The following is a 17,418-nucleotide window of genomic DNA, read 5'->3' as shown; positions in this document are numbered from 1 at the left end:
TGGACAAGGGAGAACCAGTGGATGTGGTGTACTTGGACTTTTAAGAGGCTTTTGACAAGGTCCCACACAAGAGATTAATGTGCCAAATTGAAGCACATGGCATTGGGGGTAATGTATTGATGTGGATAGAGAACTGATTGGCAGACAGGAAGCAGAGAGTCGGGATAAACGGGTCCTTTTCAGAATGGCAGGCAGTGACTAGTGGGGTGCCGCAGGGCTCAGTGATGGGACCCCAGCTATTTACAATATACATCAATGATTTAGATGAAGGAATTGAGTGTAATATCTCCAAGTTTGCAGATGACACTAAGCTGGGTGGCGGTGTGAGCTGCGAGGAGGATGCTGGGAGGCTGTAGGGTGACTTGGACAGGTTAGGCAAGTGGGCAAATGCACGGCAGATGCAGTATAATGTGGATAAATGTGAGGTTATCTACTTTGGTGGCAAAAACACGAGGGCAGAATATTACATGAATGGCGGCAGATTAGGAAAAGAGGAGGTGCAATGAGACCTGGGTATCATGGTACATCAGTCATTGAAAGTTGGCATGCAGTTACAGCAGGCGGTGAAGAAGGCAAATGGCATGTTGGCCTTCATAGCGAGAGGATTTGAGTATAGGAGCAGGGAGGTCTTACTGCAGTTGTACAGGGCCTTTGTGAAGCCTCACCTGGAATATTGTGTTCAGTTTTGATCTCCTAATCTGAGGAAGGACGTTCTTGCTATTGAGGGAATGCAGTGAAGGTTCACCAGACTGATTCCTGGGATGGCAGGACTGACATATGAAGAGAGACTGGATCGACTGGACCTGTATTCACTGGAGTTTAGAAGAATGAGAGGGGATCTCATAGAAACATAAAATACTGACTGGACTGGACAGGTTAGATGCAGAAAGAATGTTCCCAATGTTGGGGAAGTCCAGAACCAGGGGACGCAGTCTAAGGATAAGGGGTAGGCCATTTAGGACTGAGATGAGGAGAAACCTCTTCACTCAGAGTTGTTGACCTGTAGAATTCTCGACCGCAGAGAGTTGTTGATGCCAGTTCGTTGGATATATTCAAGAGCGAGTTAGATATGGCCCTTATGGCGAAAGGGATCAAGGGGTATGGAGAGAAAGCAGGAAAGGGGTACTGAGGTGATGATCAGCCATGATCTTATTGAATGATGGTGCAGGCTCGAAGGGCTGAATGGCCTACTCCTGCACCTATTTTCTATATTTCTATGTAAAAATACCAGAATGTCTTTAGTAATTAAATTTGATTCAGTGCCATTGATATTCCCTGCATGGTATAAATACTATCTGGACATATCAATTTTAATATATAATCACCTGTCAACATTCTTTGTTTAGAGTTTGCCATGTTGTGTCTACACACTTAAATTTGTAACAGCACATGATGCCTGTAGGTGGTGCACTGTGTTCGGGTTTGTCATTTAAAGCACTCCGTTCTTTCTTGTTTATCAATCACAAAAGCCTGTGACTACAATTCTCTATTGTAAAGTTTGGTTTGAATCTGCATGCAGTTCCATGCTCTGACCACTGAGTGACTAAGAGGCTATTTGTTTTTTCCTCTGTCAGCCATCGTGCTAATCTTCTGCCTAAATTATGCAACCACACTCAGCCTGTTGCTATTGAAACATGTATGCCTACCCTAAGCTAAGGAAGTTTCCACGCCTTACAACCTTTCTTTCCCCCCATTCCTTCTCTCTCCTTTCCTTCTACTTACCCTTCCTTTGCAGACATCCAGGTTGTCCCAACAGGTCAAGAAATAAGCAGCTTGGCTTCCATATTTGGTTAAGCAATAGCATATGGCTCATGAAAGGCAGATTTGAACATTGGAGGAAAGTTATGTCAGTGGAATTTTGTGCTGGAGAAGGAACAGTAAGACTGTGACATTATTAGGAAGAAAATGTTTATCCTTGTTCAGTTTGCTTTTGGATGTATATGGTCTCTATGATTTTTTTTTTTATGCTTCTAGATGCCCCAAGCTCCTCCACAGACCTTGCCTATGGAACAGTTACAATTACACCAGTTATGCTCATCTGTGGACAGGTGATGATTTTTAAATTGTTTTAAATTAAAAAAAATCAACTTTGATTCCCATGACACTGAGCTTTTTTAGTTTTATACACTGCACGTATATGTATGGACAATTAGTTTGTGGTTTCATATGAGCCTGTGACACATTCTAACTGATGGATAGAGGCTGAATGCATTTTGTATATAAATATGTTCTTAGATTATGCTCTGTATAAATGTGAAGCTAAAACTGTGGAAAGTCTAAGATGGTTGCCCGGTTCTGACATGTCAGTTTTCCTTAATGTAGCATTTGTTTTCAACCAGCACAGCATTACTGTGTAAATTAAGTTCGGAAGATTTCATTTGAATGGTGTAAACAACCTGTAAATTAAACTGTACGAGGACCAGATCGTTCCAAGGATCACAACTTATCTATGCATGTGGCCTGAAACTCCGAGGATGATTTGAACCACTTGGAAACACTCAGCTGAGTGTTTCCAGCATTTTCTGTTTTTATTTGAGTTCCCATATTTGCAGTACTTTGCTTTTTTTTAATAAGACTGAACCAGCAGTGTCCTTCATGAAATGGAATCGAAGGTGCAGGTGGGGGCAGGAAGTTACAAAGGGATATAGACAGATTCAATGAGTGGGAAATTGAGTTCAATGCGGACAAGTGTGAGGTCATTCACTTTGGATCCAGGAAAGAAAAATTGTAAGTTTTTTCTAAATGGAGAAAAATTAAGAACTATGGAGGAACACAAAGATTTGGGATTACACGAACCCAAATCATTAAAAGCAAATGGACAGGTACAAAAAGCAATCAAAAAGATGAGTGGAATGTTGGCCTTTATCTCAAGAGGGCTGGAATACAAAGGGGAGGAAGTTCTGCTTCCATTATATAGAGCTTTGGTCAGACCCCATCTGGAGTATTGTGTTCAGTTATGGGCACTACTGCAACAAATAAATAAAAGTTGAATAAGTGAAATTTCAGCACTTAACTTGCACTCTGGACGATAATCTTCGCTGGACTGACTGCTTTCCCCTGCCAGTCTCGGAGCCAGGTACTACAGTAGGCAAAAGACTGAATTTTACAAACGCGGTGCTATGGGGGCGTTGAACACTCGGTGACGCTAGTGAGCACAGCGCAAACTGCCAGCGCCGCTTCTAACCTTTACTGAAGATCACGGCAGGCACTGACAGCATGGCGCTTGGGCAGGAAGTGCTTAGTGCCCGCTAACTGGTGGCGTTAACCAGCCGAATTTCTAGTCTTCAATGTTTTAAATGTCGAAATAAATTAATGGTATGTGTGAAAGAGGGAGTACTTAGAACAAACAGAACCCCAAGATTTTCTAACATCCTTCATTAATTTCTGGCATTTTAAACACAACTTTTTAAAACTGAAAAGGAAAAGTTACAAATGATTGGAATCTGAAATTAAAACAGAAAATTCTAAGAAATGTCTGTCAGTCAGCATGTTGAGAAAATTGATCTGTTAAAGTTTTAGGTGCGGATCCTTTATCAGAACATGGTCAATCTCATGATGGGTCTACACTAAAGATGCTGAGATCTACTGTGTAATCCAAACATTTTCTACTTTAATTTCATAATTCTTGCAAAAACAGTGTGTTGAAGATGTTTTATCTAACTGTTGTGTTGTGATTTCCAGTGCTCACTCGGATGTTGCTTCTGGGATGAGTGATGGAAACGAAGGCCTTCCAGCAAGTGGGAGACATGAAGCGAGATCAGCAAAACGGCATTATCGTAAATCTGTGAGGAGTCGTTCACGTCATGAAAAAACATCTAGACCAAAGTTACGAATTCTTAATGTAAGCATCCATTGTTTTAGGTAGTGATGTTGGGCCCAAGTTTCCACAAGAAAAAAAACGGGCGCCCCTCCGAGCTGGGCGCCCGTTTTTCGCGCCTAAAACGGCGCCTAAAAAAATCCTTAGTAGTCTCCACCGACTTACAGGTCCTGTGGCCCTCGGCGCAGCCAGCACGAGCTGTGGGGGGGGCGGAGCCAGGTCCCGGCGCTGAAAACAGTGCCGGGACCTCTGCACATGCGCGCTACAGTCGGCACGCAAGTGCAGTAGCTCCAGGCGCCGAACTGTGTGGGAGGGGCCCGAAGCACGCAGCCCCGTGCCCTGGCCCAATGGCCTCACTGGGGCTGCGTGAATGAGGCTCCTCTCACGGCCAGCTCCTGCTCCCCGCCCGACCAGACCCGACACTTGCTCCCCCACCCCCACCCCCGACCCGACCCGACACCTGCTCTCCTCCCCCCCCCCCCCCCCCCCCCCCCCCGGGACCCGACACCCGCTCTCCCCCGCCCCGACCCGAGACCCGACACCCCCCGCCCCAACCCGAGACACGCCTGACCCGACCCGACCCGCGCTCCTGTTCCCCGACCCCCCCCCCTCTCTCTCTCTCTCTCTCTCTCTCTCTCTCTCTCTCTCTCTCTCTCTCTCTCTCTCTCTCTCTCTTCCCCCCCTCCCCTCTCTCTCTCCCTCCCTCCCTCCCTCCCTCCCCATCTATCTCTCTCTCTTTCTCTCTCTCTCTCCCTCTCTCTCTCTCTCTCTCTCTCTCTCTCTCCCTCTCTCTCTCTCTCTCCCTCCCCCCCTCTCTCTCTTCTCTCTCTCCTCTCCTCTCTCTCTCTCTCTCCCTCCCTCCCTCCCTCCCTCCCTCCCTCCCTCCCTCCCCGTTCTGGACGCCTAATTTGTAACCTGCGCCTGATTTGTTAATGTGTAGAACAGGTTTTTTCAGTTCTACAAAAATCTTCACTGGCTCCATTCTACTTTAGTTTGGAGTACATTTTCACTGGAAACTTTCAAATCAGGCGTCAGTGGCCGGACACGCCCCCTTTTGAAGAAAAAATTCTGTTCTAAACTAGAACTGTTCTACTTGACTAGAACTGTAGAAAAAAAAATGTGGAGAATTGCGATTTCTAAAATAGTCCGTTCTCCACCAGTTGCTCCTAAAAAATCAGGCGCGAATCATGTGGAAACTTGTGCCCGTTGAAACTAAAGTTTAAAAATTTGGAGGTTAATGTAAAGGTTTGAATATTGAGTGAAGAACCCAACACCACATTTTCAGCCTGTTGTAAATTTTCGCCCATGTTCAATACACAACACGGCATTGCATTTTATGTTTAGGTTTCAAACAAAGGAGACCGGGTTGTGGAATGCCAGTTGGAAACGCACAATCGAAAAATGGTTACTTTTAAATTTGACTTGGATGGTGACAATCCAGTAGAGATAGCAGTTATTATGGTGAGTAAAAATTGCTTGAGAAATTTCAAATTTGCTGTTGAATGAAGTGCAGTATATGTGGTGGGAAGTAGGCTAAATTCACAAGAATAAAATTTAAATTAAGTACATAATGGTACCAGGGATGCAAGACTTCAGTTATATGGAGAAGCTGGAATTATCCTCCTTCCAGCAGAAAAGACTAAGAGGAGATTTCATAGAGGTGTTCAAAATTATGAAACATTTTGATGGCGTAAATAAGGAGAAACTGTTTCCAGTGGCAGAAGGGTCAGTAACCAGAGGACACAGATTTAAGGTGATTGGCAAAAAAAAACAAGAAGCGATGTGATGAAATTCTTTTACGCAGCGACTTGTTATGATCCGGAAGACACTGCCTGAAAGGGTGGTGGAAGCAGATTTAATAGTAACTTTCAATAGGGAACTTGATTAATACTTGAAGGGAAAAGAATCAAGGGTTATGGGTAAAGAGCAAGGGAGTGGGACTAATTGGATCGCTCTACCAAAGAGCTGGCACTAGCCCAATGGGCCAAATGGTCTCCTTCTGTGTTGTATCATTCTATGATGTTTATATATAACCTCGGTATGATTTGTTCTACTTGGCTGAAATCACTGTTCATGTTTTATATTAGAAGCTTTGGTTTGCCTGTATGCAATTACAAAAGTGAACTGCTTTTGATTGTATTCCCTAAAGTGCAACTACGGTAAGACCTCTAATAACCATTTGCATTGTTGAATGAGGAATGATTGTCAGAATCATCTGCAGTCTTCTCTGATGCAGGTTCAAAACGAGTTTATCCTGGAGACTGAGAGGGAATCATTCATTGACCAAGTACGGGAGATTATTGAGAAGGCAGATGAAATGCTGAGTGAAGATCCAAGTGGGGAGCCAGAAGGTGATCAGGGTTTGGAGACTGTAAAAGCTCAGGTTGCTGCTTCCTTTAATCACGCACAGGTATGTTGTGGATTGCTTTACACCTTATTGGAAAACACTCAATTAATTCTAGCCACCAATACTGATCTGTTTGTAGAACCTCACCACCTGAAATTAAAAATTTGGATCCCTGAGAACTATTTAGTTGAGAATTGTAATGTTCTGTGTTGATATTTACTTGACCGTGAGATGCAATAGTGTAATGTTTTTTGTCGTCATCACGCAGTCTGCCCAAACAAGTCACAACTTTATTCCCATTCACACCAGGTCTTCACATAACTCTCCAGAGTATGTCGACATGGTATCTACAATTGGAATACATGCAAGAATAGTACAAGTTAACTCTTTGCTATAAAAACCAATGAAAAAGTTAAGCCTTGTTGAATGAGATATAACTGAGTTTTTAGCAGCGTACTAAGTCATAATTACTGCTGAACAACTTTTCTAGCCCTGAAAAACTAATTTTTATAAGTGCCGAGTGTCGTTCCCTCTATTCCATGATAAATTCCACAAATTCTTAAAATAATTTTTTTTTAGTTTGTTTGATATTTCAGCTTCTACCTTAATCCCATAGGTATGTCCCAACTTTTATTTTATTCTCTGCACAATGATCAAAAAAAAAAGTGAATGATGATCAGTGCTTTTTACTTCCTGGTTTGCTGTCTGAGAATTTTTCAATCTGATTGGCTGCTCATAAATAGGAGCAGGAGTAGGCCACCTGGCCCCTCGAGCCTGCTCCGCCACTTAATAAGATCATGGCTATCTGATCATGGACTTTGCTCCACTTCCCTGCCCGCTCCCCATAACCCTTTATTCACTTATCGCTCAAAAATCTGTATGTCCACCTTAAATATATTCAATGACCCAGCCTCCATAGCTCTTTGGGGCAGAGAATTCCAAATTTACAACCCTCAGAAGAAATTCCTCCTCATCTCAGTTTTAAATGGGCGGCCCCTTATTCTGGGATTATGTCCCGTAGTTTTAGTTTCCCCTATGTGAAAATATCCTCTCTGCATCCATCTGTCGAGCCCCCTCATTATCTTATATGTTTCAATAAGATCACCTCTCATTCATCTGAACTCCACTGAGTATAGGCCCAACCAACTCAACCTATCTTCATCAGTCAACTCTCTCATCTCTGGAATCAACCACGTCAACCTTCTCTGAACAGCCTCCAATGCAAGTATATCCTTCCTTAAATACGGAGACCAAAACTGTACGCAGTTGGCCTCACCAATACGCTGTACGGTTGTAGCAGGACTTCTCTGCGTTTATACTTTCTCCCCCTTGCAATAAAAGCCAACATTCCATTTGCCTTCCTGATTACTTGCTGTACCTGCATACTAACTTTTTGTGTTTCATGCACAAGGATCCCCATGTCCCTCTGTACTGCAGCACTTTGCAATTTTTCTCCATTTAAATTATAACTTGCGTTTCTATTTTTTCTGTCAATGTGGATAACCACACATTTTGCCACATTATACTCCATCTGCCAAATTTTTGCCCACTCACTCAGTCTGCTTGATACACTATTCCTGGACGCCAGATTGAAACTGACGATGGAATAGGGAAAATCTTTGTGGGTATCTTTCTTCAAGATCGGTGGCGAACACCGTCCCTTCTTCACAGCTGACTGCAAAATCCGGACCAATGTCAGATCCGGTACAGAAAGCAAAATAAAGACAGAGAAAGAAAGATTGGATTAAAAGAGAGAAAATGGTGATGGTGACAAAGTTTTAAAAAATACATATTTTTTTTAAATCTTCAACACCAATTAAAATCTGAAGGAATGAGATTCCACACTTGTGAATGTGTCTTTTCAGTGCCAGAGATGTTGTTTGGCACTAATTAATATTTATAAGGCTACTTAGACTGAAATAGACTTGTCCTAACTTTCTGTCGTGAGTTTAGTCATGCAAAGTACAGGAACTTCACGCTGTTTAATATGTTTGAATGGGATCCAGACAGCACAATGCCATTTTTGCGTAGCTTACGGAGCAGCAGTGCATCTCAGACAGCATAAAGAGCGCTGTTGGCGTCACTTTTTTTTAAAACCGTAAATTCAGATCCTTTGTGTCCAATTCTCAACACTTAGAAAGGCCATCAAGGCCTGAGAGGGTGCAGTGGAGATTTACCAGAATCATACCAGTGATGAGGGACTCCAGTTATGTTCCAGGACTAGTGAAACTAGGATTGTTCTTCTTTGAACAGAGAAGGTTAAGGCGAGATTTAAGAGGTTTTCAAAGTTGATAGAGTAAATAAGGAGAAACTCCACTGGTGGGCGGGTTGGCAACCAGAGGACACAGATTTAAGAAGCAGAGGGGAGATGTGTTTTTTTTTACTCGGCAAGTTGTGATCTGGAATGTCTGGAGTAAGCAGATTTAATTGTAACTTTCAAAAGGGAATTGGATATATACTTGAAGAGGAGAAATTTGCAGGGGTAGAGGGACTAATTGGGCGGCTCTTTAAAAGAGCTGACACACAGATGGCTTGTATGATCTCTCCTGATATCTTGCCCCACTGTCACACTCTCCAGATCTCTATCATGCTCTCACTGATCTTGCTCTTTCTTCATCCTGATTGCACTCCTGCATCTGCTCGCGCTCTTCTTCCCCCAACTTCTGCTCCTCTGTCCCGAGAAAGTGAACAAACTGGTTTATTTTACATGAAATGCATGACTGAACAAAATTATTTTTCAGAGTTTTGCCTATTTCCTGTCGCTCCTCATAACATTAGAAATAATAAAATGTTCAATTTTTGCATTTGTTATTGGCTTGCCTTTGTCCAGGAGTGGCAAGTTAAGCTGCTAATCAAAGTATCACCGTCCCCTCCTTCCTTTGGTGTGGAGGTCATGGTAACCATATTGCCTGTTTCACGATTGCACTCAGTAAATTGAAGCCATTCTAACATTACAGCTGCAAATATCTCAAGGAAGTGGTGAGCAATGTCCGTCCCCCCCACCCCCCCAATATTGTTTAGAGTGCATGGCCCCTTTGAGAGGCTGCTGGAAACATAACATTGAAAAAGTCTGGTCCCAGGCTGTGCATCTTAGAGGGAACGTTGGCAGTGGGTATGCAATTCTGTTATTAATTTCATTTATTTCCCAAGCTAAATATCTAAATCTACATCCTGAAAAACATGTGTGTTCCTGGAAGTTAACATCATGTGAGCCAAATTTCATGTAATTTGCAACATGTGTTAACCGAGGAATCCCTTCTTTACCAAGTAGGCAAAAATCTAAAAGGTGACTCATGCTTCCTGCAATGCTCTTCTGAATCATTGCAGGTAATGCCAAGGGATATCTGCTAATATAGCTAGGGTTATGGAGGATGAACCATATATTCAAAGAATGATAAAATCCATGTTTCAAGTAGATCATTATTCAATACTTTTTTAAAGTGGTGTGAAAGTACTGTAGATCATATTCAATTTTGCATTTGTGTGCATTTCCTGTCATACTTTTCCCCCCATTTTAAATTCCTGTTTCCACATTCATAATGCAAAGTTTCAATTTGCCTCGCTGCAATTATACCTTATCAGTGCTGGCGCTGTAGTGGATCAGTTTTTCATCTCATTTCCTCAGCTTGTATTGGGGAGAAATGTATATACTTCATCCAACTCTATTTCTCTGTTTTCCAAATTGCTGTAAGGTTTGATATCTTTTGGTAAATTATATAAAATTGAAGTATATAAAAAGGACAGAATATATTACTTTAAAATGGAGACCGAGTTACATCTATACACCCTAATCCGTCTTCCTTTACTTTCTGTTGTCACGTTCCTTTGGTGCGCCGACCTTTTTCAAATTTATATATCTACATTTCCATTTTCATTGTCACATAATTGCATGCTCTTGCCACTAGGTGGCTTCATGGATCAAATTTCTTAACCGTTTCTCACAGCTATGTCAACATTTTGATTTGTGTGGTAAGGTTTAAACTTCAGTTCTTATTTTGAATCTTCTATATTTCATTAATTTCACTTTTTTGCTTCCTACCTTTTAACCCCTCTCCTCCACTCTCCAGGCCTGCATTTCTGACTGTTCAGGCCTTGTTGCCCTACCAATACATTTGTGCTCTCAATGGTCCCAACATTGCTAGCCCCTTCTGATCATCTAAGTCTGCACCTTGCTGACTACTATGGTGGTCTGCCCATGCCCCAGTGTGCCCACCTGTTTCATTTGCTCCACACTCATCATCCTCCATCCAGCCTATTGACCTTAATGGGTCTTGGCATCTGCCTCGCGTGAAGGAGAATGACTAGTAACTGGTTACAAATGGTTTCACTGATATACAATACATTTTCTGTTCAGAATGCAGAGGGAAAGTACACACAAGAGCCTCTTCTATCAGCACCCATGCAGTTAGGTAAGTGACACTGTTTCTTGTTTGAACAAGTTTTAAAAAAAAACTTGAAGCTTATGTAAACTTCTTAAAGTTGTGGTAATTATGTCTGTCGATACTCCAATGTGGATATTATCTTCCATCAACTGGCTGTTATCCTTTGTGTCATTGCTGCCAGTGTAAAAAAATAATGTCCCCCCCCAGCTTTCAAAAATGTCATAGAATATGGTCAACTTAAAAAAAAAAGCAATTTGAAGACTAATCTCATGTTGGAATTTAAATGAACATTACCAAATTATAAAACATTGTTGTTTCAGTTTTTATATCATCTGAACTTCAGTGATGTAATATTGCCATGAAATACCCTTTCAAGTCTTTAGTGAACTGTAATCATGGTCCCACTGTACATCTTTCTTCTAATTTAATATTCTTGATCAGTTTTCTTTCCCTTTCATTCTCTACTCCACTTCACCCTTTCCTTCCCCAGCCCACCTGCAAAACGAATAGAAAATAGGTGCAGGAGTAGGCCATTCGGCCCTTCCAGCCTGCACCGCCATTCAATGAGTTCATGGCTGAACATGATGTGCAGCCCTAGTTTAGCTGTGGAGCAATGTTGATACCAGCCAGATTCATCAAAAGAAAAGTACAATTTGTTATTGAATCTTAAAGCCATGGGTGAAACACAGTCCTGCATATTTGCTTTCTGACAAATTGGATGTTACAACAGAAGACTTAATGATGATTGGAAGTCAGTGCATGAATGATGTAAATCTATCTTCCAATAAAGAAAATGCTGCCAAAAAGGCTGAATGGTAATGTGGAGTGATGGAATTGTACTGAAATTGCATTAATGTTTAATTTATTGTTGGTGTAGGTACACAGGCAGGTTCTGCAATGCAGGTGGTCCATTCTGCTGGAAGACGTTTTATTGTCAGTCCTGTCCCTGAGAGCCGATTACGAGAACCAACTCTAAGTATGGGTGTCACTTCAATTAAAGAAATTCCAACAGGTATAGTCTTTGAGATATGGATTGCAGTATTTTTTCCCTTTTTTTATTGCTGGGCATAAGATCATTTGTGAGGCAATATTCTGGCCAGGAGTTATTGCAACAGTTTAATTCATCAAAAAAATTGCAGTCAGAGACCGAAATATTATACACCCATCTCCTCCTGAAGAAGGATATTGTAGAAGGGACAGGAAAGAAAGAAAAATACTTGGATTTATATAGCGCCTTTCACGACCATCGGTCGTCTCAAAGCACTTTGCAGCCAATGAAGTACTTTTGGAGTTGTGACAAGGGAGTAATATCCATTCTGAGGGATCAGTACATTGAATTTTTTAAGGTGTGTATATACTCTTTCTTCCATAACGTTCATTACTTTTACTTCTTCTAAAATGCCCATTTTAATTGAAGCTGTCCAAGAGATGACAATAACTAACCGATACTGTGCAGTGTCCATTAATACAAAAGGAAACAAGATCTCAGAAGAAAAGGCAGTTCAAAACAAATGGGGCAGCTTAGATTGACACTCTTTGTAAATCAGAGAGATTGTAATTATAGGGGTTTCTTCGCTCAGGAAAGTGGACTGTCAGGTGTGCCATAAAGACAATACCTACGAGATGGTGCATTGTCTACCTGGAACTAGAGGAATAGATATTGAGGGAAAGTTTGAAGGAATGCTGAAGAGGACAGATAGGGCCCCAGCAATGGCAGTTCACATAGGGTAAATGACACAAGGAGAAATAATAGATGGTCTCTAAAAGTCTCCTGCATGAGGATTGCTTCAGAACTGAAAGGTGGGGATTTGATTTAATGTTTCTCTGGTATAATTCCAGTGTTTGGGAAAGAAGGGGCATTTACCAAGAAAATAGCGACCAGCAATCTGATGTGAGAACAGCAATACTGTGTTCATAAATAATTGGGGAAATTTTCAGAATGAAAAGGACTGGTACAGCAGAAATAGGCTGTACCTAAACAAAGCAGTTGAAAATAATGAGCAGGGAGGAAACCAAATCCCAAATGAGATGGATCTTGGCGTAGAAGGTACTCAACAGGAGGGTTTGGATGCAGATAACCAGACAGGTGTACATGGGCCAGAGAACAAAAAAAAGACTAAACTTGGGGCCATAAGTGAAAGCATTAGAAATAAGGGGCCCAAGTTTCAACACGATAAAAAACGGGCGCCCCTCCGAGCTGGGCGCCCGTTTTTCGCGCCACAAAGTGCGCCTAAAAAAACCCTCCGTATTCTCCCCCTCCCTGCAGGTCCTCTGGCCCTCGGCGCGGCGCAGCAGGAGCTGTAGGGGACGGAGCTAGGACCCTGCGCCGAAAACAGTGCCGGGAGCTCTGCACATGCGCGCTACAGTGGGCACGCAAGTGCAGTAGCTCCAGGCGCCCGAAACTGTGTGGGAGGGGCCCGAAGCACGCAGTCCCTAGCCCTGGCCGAATGGCCTCACTGGGGCTGCGTGAATAAGGCTCCTCCCACGGCCAGCTCCTGCTTCCTGCCGACTCCCGCTCCTACGCCCCCCTTGACCCGCCTGCCGCTCCTGCTTCCCCGCCGCTCCTGCTCCGCCCCCCCCCCCTCCCCGACTCGACCTGCCTGTCGCTGCCGCTCCTGCTCTCCCCCTCCCCACCCCCCCACCCCCCTCGACCCGCCTGCCGCTCCTGCTTCCGCCCCCACCCCACCCCCGACCGGACCGGACTCAACCCGTCTGCCGCTCCCGCTCCCACCCGACTCGACCCGACTCTACTCTTGCCCCCGGACTGGATCCGACCTGACCTCCCTCTCCCCGACCTGACCTCCCTCTCCCCGACCTGACCTCCCTCTCCCCGACCTGACCTCCCTCTCCCCGACCTGACCTCCCTCTCCCCGACCTGACCTCCCTCTCCCCGACCTGACCTCCCTCTCCCCGACCTGACCTCCCTCTCCCCGACCTGACCTCCCTCTCCCCGACCTGACCTCCCTCTCCCCGACCTGACCTCCCTCTCCCCGACCTGACCTCCCTCTCCCCGACCTGACCTCCCTCTCCCCGACCTGACCTCCCTCTCCCCGACCTGACCTCCCTCTCCCCGACCTGACCTGACCTCCCTCTCCCCGACCTGACCTGACCTCCCTCTCCCCGACCTGACCTGACCTCCCTCTCCCCGACCTGACCTGACCTCCCTCTCCCCGACCTGACCTGACCTCCCTCTCCCCGACCTGACCTGACCTCCCTCTCCCCGACCTGACCTGACCTGACCTCCCTCTCCCCGACCTCACCTGACCTGACCTCCCTCTCCCCGACCTCACCTGACCTGACCTCCCTCTCCCCGACCTCACCTGACCTGACCTCCCTCTCCCCGACCTCACCTGACCTGACCTCCCTCTCCCCGACCTCACCTGACCTGACCTCCCTCTCCCCGACCTCACCTGACCTGACCTCCCTCTCCCCGACCTCACCTGACCTGACCTCCCTCTCCCCGACCTCACCTGACCTGACCTCCCTCTCCCCGACCTCACCTGACCTGACCTCCCTCTCCCCGACCTCACCTGACCTGACCTCCCTCTCCCCGACCTCACCTGACCTGACCTCCCTCTCCCCGACCTCACCTGACCTGACCTCCCTCTCCCCGACCTCACCTGACCTGACCTCCCTCTCCCCGACCTCACCTGACCTGACCTCCCTCTCCCCGACCTCACCTGACCTGACCTCCCTCTCCCCGACCTCACCTGACCTGACCTCCCTCTCCCCGACCTCACCTGACCTGACCTCCCTCTCCCCGACCTCACCTGACCTGACCTCCCTCTCCCCGACCTCACCTGACCTGACCTCCCTCTCCCCGACCTCACCTGACCTGACCTCCCTCTCCCCGACCTCACCTGACCTGACCTCCCTCTCCCCGACCTCACCTGACCTGACCTCCCTCTCCCCGACCTCACCTGACCTGACCTCCCTCTCCCCGACCTCACCTGACCTGACCTCCCTCTCCCCGACCTCACCTGACCTGACCTCCCTCTCCCCGACCTCACCTGACCTGACCTCCCTCTCCCCGACCTCACCTGACCTGACCTCCCTCTCCCCGACCTCACCTGACCTGACCTCCCTCTCCCCGACCTCACCTGACCTGACCTCCCTCTCCCCGACCTCACCTGACCTGACCTCCCTCTCCCCGACCTCACCTGACCTGACCTCCCTCTCCCCGACCTCACCTGACCTGACCTCCCTCTCCCCGACCTCACCTGACCTGACCTCCCTCTCCCCGACCTCACCTGACCTGACCTCCCTCTCCCCGACCTCACCTGACCTGACCTCCCTCTCCCCGACCTCACCTGACCTGACCTCCCTCTCCCGACCTCACCTGACCTGACCTCCCTCTCCCCGACCTCACCTGACCTGACCTCCCTCTCCCCGACCTCACCTGACCTGACCTCCCTCTCCCCGACCTCACCTGACCTGACCTCCCTCTCCCCGACCTCACCTGACCTGACCTCCCTCTCCCCGACCTCACCTGACCTGACCTCCCTCTCCCCGACCTCACCTGACCTGACCTCCCTCTCCCCGACCTCACCTGACCTGACCTCCCTCTCCCCGACCTCACCTGACCTGACCTCCCTCTCCCCGACCTCACCTGACCTGACCTCCCTCGATCCGACCTCACCTGACCTGACCTCCCTCGATCCGACCTCACCTGACCTGACCTCCCTCGATCCGACCTCACCTGACCTGACCTCCCTCGATCCGACCTCACCTGACCTGACCTCCCTCGATCCGACCTCACCTGACCTGACCTCCCTCGATCCGACCTCACCTGACCTGACCTCCCTCGATCCGACCTCACCTGACCTGACCTCCCTCGATCCGACCTCACCTGACCTGACCTCCCTCGATCCGACCTCACCTGACCTGACCTCCCTCGATCCGACCTCACCTGACCTGACCTCCCTCGATCCGACCTCACCTGACCTGACCTCCCTCGATCCGACCTCACCTGACCTGACCTCCCTCGATCCGACCTCACCTGACCTGACCTCCCTCGATCCGACCTCACCTGACCTGACCTCCCTCGATCCGACCTCACCTGACCTGACCTCCCTCGATCCGACCTCACCTGACCTGACCTCCCTCGATCCGACCTCACCTGACCTGACCTCCCTCGATCCGACCTCACCTGACCTGACCTCCCTCGATCCGACCTCACCTGACCTGACCTCCCTCGATCCGACCTCACCTGACCTCCCTCGATCCGACCTCACCTGACCTGACCTCCCTCGATCCGACCTCACCTGACCTCCCTCGATCCGACCTCACCTGACCTCCCTCGATCCGACCTCACCTGACCTCCCTCGATCCGACCTCACCTGACCTCCCTCGATCCGACCTCACCTGACCTCCCTCGATCCGACCTCACCTGACCTCCCTCGATCCGACCTCACCTGACCTCCCTCGATCCGACCTCACCTGACCTCCCTCGATCCGACCTCACCTGACCTCCCTCGATCCGACCTCACCTGACCTCCCTCGATCCGACCTCACCTGACCTCCCTCGATCCGACCTCACCTGACCTCCCTCGATCCGACCTCACCTGACCTCCCTCGATCCGACCTCACCTGACCTCCCTCGATCCGACCTCACCTGACCTCCCTCGATCCGACCTCACCTGACCTCCCTCGATCCGACCTCACCTGACCTCCCTCGATCCGACCTCACCTGACCTCCCTCGATCCGACCTCACCTGACCTCCCTCGATCCGACCTCACCTGACCTCCCTCGATCCGACCTCACCTGACCTCCCTCGATCCGACCTCACCTGACCTCCCTCGATCCGACCTCACCTGACCTCCCTCGATCCGACCTCACCTGACCTCCCTCGATCCGACCTCACCTGACCTCCCTCGATCCGACCTCACCTGACCTCCCTCGATCCGACCTCACCTGACCTCCCTCGATCCGACCTCACCTGACCTCCCTCGATCCGACCTCACCTGACCTCCCTCGATCCGACCTCACCTGACCTCCCTCGATCCGACCTCACCTGACCTCCCTCGATCCGACCTCACCTGACCTCCCTCGATCCGACCTCACCTGACCTCCCTCGATCCGACCTCACCTGACCTCCCTCGATCCGACCTCACCTGACCTCCCTCGATCCGACCTCACCTGACCTCCCTCGATCCGACCTCACCTGACCTCCCTCGATCCGACCTCACCTGACCTCCCTCGATCCGACCTCACCTGACCTCCCTCGATCCGACCTCACCTGACCTCCCTCGATCCGACCTCACCTGACCTCCCTCGATCCGACCTCACCTGACCTCCCTCGATCCGACCTCACCTGACCTCCCTCGATCCGACCTCACCTGACCTCCCTCGATCCGACCTCACCTGACCTCCCTCGATCCGACCTCACCTGACCTCCCTCGATCCGACCTCACCTGACCTCCCTCGATCCGACCTCACCTGACCTCCCTCGATCCGACCTCACCTGACCTCCCTCGATCCGACCTCACCTGACCTCCCTCGATCCGACCTCACCTGACCTCCCTCGATCCGACCTCACCTGACCTCCCTCGATCCGACCTCACCTGACCTCCCTCGATCCGACCTCACCTGACCTCCCTCGATCCGACCTCACCTGACCTCCCTCGATCCGACCTCACCTGACCTCCCTCGATCCGACCTCACCTGACCTCCCTCGATCCGACCTCACCTCCCTCTCCCTCTTCCCCGACCTCACCTCCCTCTCCCTCTCCCTCTTCCCCGACCTGACCTCCCTCTCCCTCTCCCTCTTCCCCGACCTGACCTCCCTCTCCCTCTCCCTCTCCCTCTCTCCCTCTCCCTCTCCCTCTCCCTCTCCCCGAACCGAACCGAACCGAACCGAACCTCTCTCCCC

At 48.3% G+C, this 17,418-nt stretch overlaps 1 protein-coding gene across 4 annotated transcripts in view; it reads left to right on the top strand.

Moving 5' to 3' along the window:
- LOC139280809 (serine/threonine-protein kinase WNK1-like) overlaps positions 1-17,418 on the top strand; it is a 200,007-nt gene that overhangs the window by 133,414 nt on the left and 49,175 nt on the right. For all 4 annotated transcript variants that reach the window (XM_070900527.1, XM_070900528.1, XM_070900529.1 and 1 more), the window contains 6 exons: positions 1,975-2,048; positions 3,682-3,841; positions 5,162-5,278; positions 6,054-6,227; positions 10,519-10,573; positions 11,424-11,558. In XM_070900527.1, the coding sequence (XP_070756628.1) occupies positions 1,975-2,048; positions 3,682-3,841; positions 5,162-5,278; positions 6,054-6,227; positions 10,519-10,573; positions 11,424-11,558 (715 nt within the window). The remainder of the gene's footprint in view (positions 1-1,974; positions 2,049-3,681; positions 3,842-5,161; positions 5,279-6,053; positions 6,228-10,518; positions 10,574-11,423; positions 11,559-17,418) is intronic.

Source organism: Pristiophorus japonicus, chromosome 15 (assembly GCF_044704955.1).
Source record: "Pristiophorus japonicus isolate sPriJap1 chromosome 15, sPriJap1.hap1, whole genome shotgun sequence".
NCBI classification, from domain to species: domain Eukaryota; kingdom Metazoa; phylum Chordata; class Chondrichthyes; family Pristiophoridae; genus Pristiophorus; species Pristiophorus japonicus.
This window is presented reverse-complemented; position numbering and strand designations above follow the sequence as displayed.